At 37.2% G+C, this 11,273-nt stretch overlaps 1 protein-coding gene across 1 annotated transcript; it reads right to left on the bottom strand.

The window, feature by feature from the left end:
• Positions 1-2,295: 2,295 nt before the first annotated feature.
• Positions 2,296-9,651, bottom strand: LOC110920605 (3beta-hydroxysteroid-dehydrogenase/decarboxylase). Its single transcript, XM_022164785.2, has 12 exons — positions 9,485-9,651; positions 8,757-9,001; positions 8,580-8,669; positions 8,331-8,464; positions 7,951-8,247; positions 7,403-7,482; positions 6,921-7,119; positions 6,699-6,804; positions 6,440-6,614; positions 6,200-6,356; positions 6,053-6,119; positions 2,296-2,708 (listed from the first exon to the last, which is right to left on the bottom strand). Exons 2-12 carry the CDS (start codon positions 8,989-8,991, stop codon positions 2,554-2,556), a joined length of 1,695 nt encoding a protein of 564 aa, XP_022020477.1. The 5' UTR covers positions 8,992-9,001; positions 9,485-9,651; the 3' UTR covers positions 2,296-2,553.
• Between the last annotated feature and the right edge of the window lie 1,622 nt (positions 9,652-11,273).

Below are 11,273 nucleotides of genomic sequence, written 5' to 3' on the forward strand. Positions count from 1 at the left end.
AATGATGTTCAATTTGAAAAGAAGGTGTAGAAAAACAGAAAACGCAGCTGAATTGGTATGAACTCTTCCTCCTGAGCTCTGATACCACTTGTAGGATCGTTTTCGGACCCGAACGAGTCGATCAGAAGAATTTATATCAGTTTCAGAAGCGGAAACTAAGAAACTGAGTTCAATTCAGTAAGGAATACACTTTAAACTGTCGATTGTATAGATTGAATGATTTTTACAGCAATTCGACACTTCGGCAGCACTTCGTTGCAAACCGGAAGACTAACTCTCTGATTTCGCTTGGAACACCCCTATTTATAGGGTTCTGATTCCGCTTGGACACATTCCAAGCGGAATTACATCATAACAACTCAAGCGGAATCAACAATATCATCTCGAGCGGAATTAGGACTTAATGCTTTCGTTTGAACTTGATCTACATCATTTCAAGCGGAATCTCTCCTATTCACACTTTCTCGTTTTTCGTGCCCTAATCTATCTGATACAATACAAGACTCGATACAAGACGAAGAAGACAGACAGATGCACCAACAACCAAATTTAGTGGTTATGTACATAAGGCAAAGCAAAACCCAAAAAGTGGTGAAACCGAAGCCGACTTTGTGACAAATGCATTGGTTACATACAAACGAATGTGGGGAGTGACTTTCGTTTCATGCATTGTTGGGACATTTGTAAGTTCCATCCCAAGTGGGCGAATATCCCCAGTGGTAGCGAAACTAATACGTCTTCCAAAAGGTCAAGGACACCCTCGTCCCAAGCCCAATTTGATGCACGAGATCAAGAGTTGGAGGACTATGTGGATGATTCGCCACGCCAGAATACGGAAGAGATGCCGCAAAAAGGCGCGCTCAAAAATCAAGATCGGGTACGCCATCGCCTTCAGTTGGGAGTTCGGGCTTGCGTAGCGGAGTATACAGCGATCAGTTGGAAGACATTGCATGCAAGTTAGATACATTTAACGTATTCCAACAACAAAGGGCAGAAATTCAGAAGAGCAAAGAAGCTAGGGATGCGCTGAAACAAAGACGAGATGATATGAAATTTCTAGCCTAGTCCATCGATCACCTATCAGGTGAAGAGTTGGAACTAATGTTGGAGACGAGAGAAGAGATAAAGAAAAAATATTCCAAGCACTATGAATCTTTTATGTAATTTCCTTTATTTAAAAAACATTACTAAAAAAATTAAATTTGTTTATAAAAAATATAAATATGAAGATTTGGACTGGCCACGCCCCAAATCCCCGCCCCACCATACTGTCTTCAATGTGGGTCAGCCCAGCGAAGCCCACCCAAACCACGTGTCGGGCCACGCCTCAAACCCCTGCCCTACCATACCCCACGGTCTAATGTTAAGTTTTTTGGTAACCTAGTTGAAACCTTTTTGATCGATGGATAATTGGATGAATTAATTAGAACAATTGAGAAACTTGATTAACATTTGCCTTTTTTATAGCCACGAGCCAACTAGTCTAGCCTCTAGATGTGTATTAATATTATCTTACGGTTTGTTACTTGTATTGTACGGGCTGTCAGTATCTTCTTTAGGGATTAGGATCAAATACAAAGGATCCTAATTGTAAGAAGTGTAATTATAGAGTGACAAGTGTCCAATAACCCAAAAAAACCCACTACACAAAAAAACCCCACTGCAAAAAAAAAAAAAAAAAAAAAAAAAAAAAAAAAAAAACCCTTAAACATCCACCACCACCAAAAACCTAACCCCCCCCCCCCCATCACCCACCCGAAAAAAAAAAATTTTTTTTTTTGCCGAGAGGGTGGGGGTTTAGGTTTTTTTTTTTTTTTTTTTTTGGGGGGGGGGGGGTGGGGGGGTTGTTAGGTTTTTGGGTGGTGATGTAATGGGTTTAATTTTAGCTTATTAGACACTTGTCACTCTATAAATTCTTTATAGCCTTTGTAGAATAACTTGACCAAATTCTTTAGAATTGGGTTAAAAGGATTTACACAAACCCAACTAGGCTTTATTCAAAATCAAAAAGTGAACGCACACACAAAGAAAAAGTCGACATTCTATACTTACACAAAAGATTCGAAAGGATCGAGGTTCGTTTTGTTATGATATCGCTACAGTTCAGTACCCGATACAACAATCGAAAGTGAAAATCTAAAAAGAACCTTAAACGGGTAGAAGAGAACTGTGATGTAGATGTCATCTGGCATTTGAATTCGGACATGAGCACAAACGGGTTGGTTTGAAGCTTTTCATAGCCGTAATCAAAATTTCTTCAAAACCAACGGAATCCGATAGGAAACACCCCTTATCTAATTTAATAACATCGTATTTGAGTTGAATATTAAGAAGAAAATCAATCAAATTAAACAAACATATCTCACTAAATCTATTACAAAAAGAAAATGCATTACTAAAGCAGAAAACTCACTCAAGTATGGTTCAGTAAAGAAGCTAGTCACTGTTTCTGCTTGTTTCCAACACAAATCATGAGACAAACACAGCTAACAACAATAGCAATAACAGTAACAAACCGGCAAACAAAATGGCTCATACAGCGTGGTTGACTAATCAATCGTGTTTGTCAAGCGGCTTGAAAGGATTCAATAATCTTAAGACCTCGGGATTTGACAAACGTTTGACTGGGAAAACTTTTTCAAGAACCCTGTCAACTTCATCTTCATATCGATCGTAAATGTAGAACACGACAAAGGCAAAGGGAAGTACTGCAAGAAATAGAATATAATTAATTATTTAGAAATTTGTAACCCTGAAAACTTGCAAAAAAATATCACATTTACCCAACCAAAAAATAATATCGAAATTACCAATTTGATTATATATATATTTTTTTTTGAACAACAAAAATGACTTTATACCACACCAAAACTGCTTAGAAGAAACTAAGCATACAGAAACAAACAAACATCCAGCATTGTCTAGGAGAGCAATCAACCGGGGCTTTAAAGAGTGAGAGAAAATAATTCGGAAGTGCACCCACAACAGCTTTAACCAGGACACTAGGAGAGCAATCTAGCGGAAAGTCTTGCATTGAATTTGTCTATAACCACCTTCCAATTTCCCACCCTCTTCATATATGCTCCTAGATGAACAAAAGGAAATTCACCTTTACTACGCCTAAGTGGCCTTTTATTCAAATTTACCTTCAATCCGGATGCCAAATCTTAATATCCGATTCAGATTAATCACATAATTCTATTTACAAGCACTTTAGAGATGATTTTACCTATAACACCAATGAGGGAGATAGTTAACGGGTCGGGGGTTTTCGAAAGACGAGTTGCACGACCTTGACACCGATCCATGCTCCATAACCTCAAAGACATCAGGTTCGAGTTTCTCCCAGAAGTTCTTTATATAGGCAAAAGAGAACCCAACGGGGCTCCGCGTACAGTCCCAAACTGCCATCTTTAGAAAATAGGATCACTAAACTATCTGCTTGTTCACAGAACCCATCACCTAACAGCTTGGGCCTAGACTCTAATGGTTGTTTACTTGTTTATACTTTTCTCTAAAAGCCTGGACCACTTTTTCTTTAATAATCAGCGGATTGTCAATCCATTCACCTTCAAAAAAAATACCATTGATCCTATTCCTGATTATTTATGTACCCATGAAAAAACGCAAAATCCAGTTTACCTTTGCCTTATGATTTAAATCTTTGATCCTGTCTCTCTCCCATATTCTGATAACAGATATGTGCCCTTTCTGACTCCGGGATTCCGCCAGTAATTCAATTCTAGCTGTTCCCGCCTTTGCCATCTCCAGTATCATTTTCTACCTCCTTACTCCAATCTTTAATAGCATTTAAAACACTTTGATGACTTCTGCCATCCATCATCTGCACTTTCTCAAACGCTTCAGTCAACCCCCTATCCCCAATCCAATTATTAAACACCCAGAACGGGCAAGGCCAAAGTCATCAGAATCATCGGCGAGTGATCTTTGTCCAGCGCCCTAAGTCGAGCCCCTGACCAATAAAGCTAAAAATTTTCACAAACAAAACAAGAATACGGCTAAAAGGCTAAATCCTCTTCGAATCCCTCAAGGGGTAATCCCAATACCGAGGCCATTCCCAATGTTCCTTCCACTTCCAGCGAAACATCAATAGCCTTCCAGGTCACTTACATCCTCCAATTTATCAATCCTCGCAGAAACCCTGAACTTCATCTTCCACAACTCCTTTAACCCGACCGCAACTTTCTCTTTTTTCTTCTATCCCCTCCTGAACAGGACCTAGATGATGTGTGCCCCATGTCACCTTGCAACCCAAGCCACGTAACTCCACGTATTTAGGATTTAGGATTTGTTTGTGATGTGTTAATTAAAGGAGTACAGGGCATGCCCATACTCCACGTTCATGCAGTTTCTTTTTGTTCCCAGTTTCTTTTTATTCCCATGTTTAGGTTAGTGGCTTTGTGGTGGCAGTAGTTATGTAAGGCTATATAATAGCCATATGTTTCCTTTTTAATGCAAGCAAATGAATTGAATCAGTTTCTCACTCTCTTTTCTCTCTAGTTCGTTAACCTATCTTCTGGCCATTTGATCCAAACAATCTGAACCATAACACTAGAAGAGCTCCCATCGGAATCAGATTGACAATTTTCCACCTCAATTTCCCTTTCAGTTTTACTTTACCACCATGGCCCACAGATCTTTATCACTTGGCCCATGTAAGGAAAATAATTTCCCCCTGACTCCTTATAGGCCGACCCACCAAATTGGGAAGACTGCATTGGTGAGGACCCACACCCTTCATCATTGGGACCCAACCCACCACCCCTACGTCTAGATTTTCTGTTTCCTCCCAGTCGGCGTATCAATGTCAGGCGGCTCCTCGTAACCCCTCCCCTCATCAACAACGGCGATATTTACTGATCTCCGACACCGTGTCAAGAGTGACCCTCCCCTTGCTCTAAATTCTCTATCACTAAGGCTTTATGATTTGGAAAGTTGGATTTCCATCCGGTTGGCGGTTACAATCTCCAAAACCCAGCATGAGAAGGTCCACACTACTGACGTTGATTGTTTTGACAGACTTAGTAATCACACCCACTTTGGAATAAGAAAGGTCTCCGTCTTCCATGACACACTGAACCAAACCTTTCTGCAATCCTGTCCACATTTCTCCCAATAATTCTAAGCCAAGCCACCCACTCTCCATTCCAAACCGAAACTGATGACATATCTGCCATAAACCTCCTCGCCTCGCCTCATATGAAGAAGAAAGTGTGATTAATATCTCCGTACCATTTTAGAAAACGGGATCTTGAGCAACCATTCCTCTATGTGTTCTATACTGCGTAGGTCCTTAACCTTCCCTATGACCGACCTTCCCTTCCATTCCTCCACCGTGTTAGATTCATCTTCCTCCAGGGTGTCCTATCCTCTCTCGCCTTCTTCCCCGTAACCACTTCTTTAAAGGTGCCTCCTGGCGTCTATCTCTCTTCTTGTCTATAACAGGACCCCTAAAATAATTAGGTTTCTTCCCATACTAAATCTGGCCACCTTAGCCCACACCCTCCTTCCGTGAATGCTTACATTATTTAACGCTTATCAATATCCCTTATTCTTACGAAAGCAAAGATTTTGCCAAACTTATCCCACTTTCGAGCCACAACCACACCTCCCACACGACCTCCTCCTCGTCGGAGACTCTTTCTGGTAAGTTTGTGAGGAACAAGGTTGTTGCTTTTTGATCCAACTTCCTTTGTTTCCTTCTACTCCGTCATCATCTTGGAATATTTCCCCTTCTTCTATCTCCATTGCCACATCTTTTATATATCATCAACTATATGACCATTATACCCTTCTCTTTCTCCTTACACTCCAAACTCTCCTAAGTCTTAAATGACATAGCTTTAAAAATGGGTATTATATTTGATCTTATGATTTCATGTCAGTTAAATATTATGATATTATACCAAACTACTTTTATTAATGAGAAAGCTAGAATCGATATTTGAATACTATTGGTCTAATACAATAATACCTAAAACACCCCTAAACTCAAGACAGACAAAGTAGAGAGAGATGGTGTGAACCTAACCTTTGACGAAAAAGTTTTGCAATGACATTGACCCGATCCAGCTTAAAGTGAAGAGACATAGAGCCATCTGGTTGAAATCATGAGAGTGAGAAAAAGTGAAACCAAAAACATTATGCATTTATTTATTTAATAAAAGTAAAAAAATACCTTGAAGAATAGAATCCAGTCGTTCCCGCTGGAAATAGATTTCAAATGGTCAACGGCACAATTCCATGAGGATGCCACTAATAAAGCAGTTCTACGGGTCGCTTCTTCTGAAGACCTAAACTTTGATTCTGGGATTTTCTCAATTGAATATCCCATTCTGCACGCACCATTAATTAAAAGCTTTGGTTAACTTCTTGTTATAATCCCAACTTTTGTATTAAAATGAGATGTGATACTTACAGATGATCGGGCAATTTCGCATGAAGAAAGAGAACGATTGAAGCCCACATGAGGACCTTCGAAACAGCACTTATCATGGTACTTCCAGGTAACACATAATTAATGTAAAATAAGATCAACCCAAGAATCGCAGTCCATGTCAACCGAGTATTTCTCCAAAGAAAAATGTCCCCAGCTGCAAAAGGGGTCAAATCACAAAGTTGACTAAACCAAACACCATTCTAATTTACTAGTAAATTTTGGTATATTCAATCCATACCTATTCCGTTTCCAAGATATATGGCAGCTTTAGAAGGGCCTTCCTTTCTAGGCAAAAGCTCAGCCCTAAGATCCGAGTATGACTCGATAGTCCTTTTCAGACCCTCCTGCGTTATCAATACTTTGTCAACAAAAATAAATAGATAATATTACTTACTACGTGGCATATTCGTAATTATTATATGTATGCACCAAGAATAGCGGTAATGAAATATGAAGGAACCTGAAGGGTGACAATTGGTGAATAGCCAATACGATCATTTGCTTTTGCAGAATTGAATGTTCTGTTGCAAGTCAAAAGTCGGATTCTTGAAGGGGTCAACTGTGGGACCTTCATGCCATATGGAGCAAAGATTTTGTAAATGCGCTCCACCATATGTGCAATAGGCATCATCACAAACGCAGGAATCTTGATTCTTGGCCTGCAAACTACATAAAATCAGAAAGGAATAAACACAAACTGCTGCCTGTTGCTAAATTATATTAACTACTCTATATATAAATTTATTGAATCAAACTTTTAACAATAACTATAGGTGGGATTAGCTTATGTATCATGAACAGAATGTGAATGTAGTATAGGATCTCTGTAGTATGTACCATGATAAGAAAAGAATGTTAATTATTGATCTATTTTCAAATTCAAAATAGATCGGCAATGGTAAGTTTTACTACGAAATTATGGCACAAAAAGAAAAGAAATACCTTTCGTAGCCAAGGCCAACAAGAATAAGTGACATGAACTCCCAAAACTTGATAGGCTCCATATTCGTTATAAAGTAAGCCTGGTAAAACAACTTAAAATAATCAGCTTTCAGAGTAGAAAAACTTTGTATATTAAATATTTTCATATACATATAAAACCATCAAAATGTTGTGCTTGCATGGCATTGGTATTTATTTTAAACAAGCAATGCAGAAAAATACCCTTTCTACTGAAGTAGCGCAAACTAAATGTTTATAAATATTATCGACCGAGTGCCGACGCCTAAATTGTAAACTTTAGTTTTTAATTGCTCATTTGCTTGAAGGGGTTTCTTTTCTAAAAAATAGTCTGCTTCAAGTAGATTAACTTCTAACCTTCAATCCCTGAGGTTAGATTTATTATGTTGATTGACAATACAGGAAAAAGACACAAGTTATTACTATAAATATGTTGATATTATAGAATCATAGTGTTAGTGGTACGCAGAAGCGAACAACAACACACACGCAGAATGCAAATAAAAAATAGTACGGTTCGATTTCATTACCTCGCCTGCAGCTTTCTTTGAAGCAGAGCCATCTGAGGCTAGAGCTCTTTCAGCACACACATGAGCATGTGCAACATTCTCAACATAGGTGAAATCATACATGTTTGTGCCATCCCCAATAATAAACTTTGATTTCCCAGCCCTTGCTGCAGCAACTAAAGAGGGAACAAGCAACTTATCACCGGGACCAAAAATGCTGCTAGGACGAATGCAGCATGTTAAAAGCCCGTTCACCCCATTAGCCTTAATAACTAGTGCCTCACCCTCAGCTTTGGTTTCAGAATATGAATCATTGTGCTGCCGAAATATAATTATAATACATATAAACTTACTAAATAGATGAAAAATTTTACTTAAAACCTAAATGAACACCACAACACCTTAGAAGGATAAGACAATGATTCATCTCCATTGAATATTCCATGAATACCATCGAAAACCACACTTGGGGAACTCGTATAGATTAGCCTCTTCACGTTCAGTTTAGTACAAGCCTCGATTACATTCTTCGTGCCTGTAGGTTGTCCAAATATTTTAAAATCAGCTGGAAAAGAAAAGCTTGTTTACGCCTAATTAATTGTAAGTTGATTTCTACAACTTTACGCCTAATTTGAAGTTTATTTATTTACCTTGCACATTGACTGAATAATGGAGCTTGTAGTTATTTATAGATGAATCCGGTGCAGCCATATGGAAAACAACTTCAGCCCCTTCACAAGCTGCAATTACGCAAACGCACATAAAACATACAGTCAAAGAGTTTCATTTTCCCTCTCTTCTTCGGAACTAGAGAAGTTTTAAGTTACCTTTTAATACTTGAGATTTGTCACAGAGATCCATAGATACGTATTGAGCACGACCTAAGCGTAAAGCTTGACCAAGGTTTCCCCTCTCCTCGTAGGGTTCCAGCTTGATATCAGGACCCAAATCAGCAATCCTAACTGAATATATTTCATACCTGATGAGCATATCAACTAGATGTCGAGCAGCAAAGCCTCTTCCACCCGTCACAACACACCACCTCTCTTGTGGACCAGCCATTTCGGTGTCCCTATAATAACATAACCACCATATCAACTGATGCAAGCCCTAGTTAGCAATGCAATTTGTCTTAAATCCTCCTAACATTTGATTGCTATTTAGTGCTACTTTAAAGATGCATGTTTAACATCCATTTCAAAATGTAGCTAATTGTTAAGAAATATCGCCTATATATCCTCCATTGTGACATCAAAAACAAATTTAACTTGTCCAGCAAGAAAATTACAGATCTAATTCAGTTAATTACAAAACAAAGCCTGAACTCCTAAATTCACTCGTTAAGCTAAGCTAATTGTCGCATCAAAAGTGACAGATTATGAGATAATCGTTACGAATCTCAGTTTTGCAACAATTTTCAATTTCTACAGAGATAAATTAACGGAATCTAAGAGGTTTCTAAGTGAAAATTCAGAAACAAAGCCACTTTTGTGGTTCTAATTACACACTAGGTTAAGAAAATGAAACATCTAGATTGAATAAGAAGGAACATTACCTGCAATCGGAGATTCGCCGGAGAATCGCACGGACAGTTTGCAGCGATGGTGTTTGTGTACTTCCGATCTGAGGATTATAAGTTCCAAGCACGTGGTAAATCTGATCACTAGTCCGTGATCTTTTTTTTATGCAGGGCCTGCTGGCATGAGGAATCACTTAGGCCCAAAAAAACAAGGACTCGTTTTTTAAAAATATATATATACACATATATTTTACTAGCATAATGCCCGCGCGATGTAGCGGGAGCGACACATCACATTACGATACCCGTTTTTAATAGTTTTTTTATTCATATCACATTACGATACCCGTTTTTGATAGTTTTCTTATTCATATAATATTCATTGTAGCATTATTGTAATAGATATACATTAAAAGCGAAGTAATCGAGTAATCCATTTAATTGTGTTGTGCATGGTTCGGTAGGTTCGGATATTATCCTCAACCAAAGTCGAAACCAAAGTAATCGGTTAGTCTATTTTATTAACCAATCGATTTTCAGTTAATCATTTTGTTTTATTCAGTTATTTTGATTGTTTTTTGTTTGGTTCATTTAATTTCAGTTAATAGCAAAAACCAAATTTGGGCTAAAAGTTTTACTTTGAAATATATGAATGAGGTATAAATACACGAAATGAAAGTATATATATATATATATATATATATATATATATATATATATATATATATATATATATATATATATATATATATAGGGTAATGCTAGACAAAAAACCCTAAAATTCTTAGAAAACTCTGGAAACCCAAATCTCCTCCCATTTTTACCCAACCTCCCGACATTTTTTTTTTTGAAAAAAATTACACATGTAATATACATGTTTTAGAGTGTTTTGGGCCAAAAAAAAACAAAAAAGCGCCGAAGGGATTTTTTTTTAAAAATAAACAAAATTCAGTGCCTAACATGTGTTAGACAAAAATGCTGAAAGTTGCTGAAAAAAAAATTTAAATTATCCCTTCGGCGCTTTTTTGATTTTTTTGCCCAAAACTCTTAAAAACATGTATATTACATGTGTTATTTTTTTCAAAAAAAAAAATGTCGGGAGGTTGGGTTTTCTAGGGTTTTCTATCTAGCCCTACCCTATATATATATATATATATATATATATATATATATATATATATATATATAGGGTAGGGATATGGTAAAAAGTGTCTAAAATATGAGAAGAGTAAGAAGTGTTTTAAACCATTGGATATTTGATCTAATGGTTGAGATCAATAGGGTATAAAAATGTAAATTATGTTTTAATTAGAAGGACCTTGTGTAAAATTGAAGGGCAATAGTGACTTTTCCAACGTTTCAAATATGGTAACTGTTTCAAAACCCCCATCAATCTCATAAAAATCAGCGAGTTTATGGTAACCGTTTCAAGACCCCCATCAATCTCCTAAAAATCAGCGAATTTTTCGTACAGAATAAATTCTTCGATTTCCTTCACAACAACTTTTATAACACTATAAGAACAGTATATTACATGATAAAACACTATAGGAAGATATAACACTATATGTTTACTGTAAGACACTATACATAAATAAAACATTGTTGACGGGGATAAAACACTATGAAAAGGAACAGTATATTACATGATAAAACACAATAGGAAGATATAACACTATCTGTTTACTGTAAGACACTATATAGAATAAAACACTATTGATGGGGATAAAACACTATGAAAAGGAGATTAAAGATGGCCTGTACATAATATAACACTATTGACTGGGGAATATAACACTAAAACAAGAACTTACCGTAAACAATT

Source organism: Helianthus annuus, chromosome 13, assembly GCF_002127325.2.
Source record: "Helianthus annuus cultivar XRQ/B chromosome 13, HanXRQr2.0-SUNRISE, whole genome shotgun sequence".
Lineage (NCBI taxonomy): Eukaryota > Viridiplantae > Streptophyta > Magnoliopsida > Asterales > Asteraceae > Helianthus > Helianthus annuus.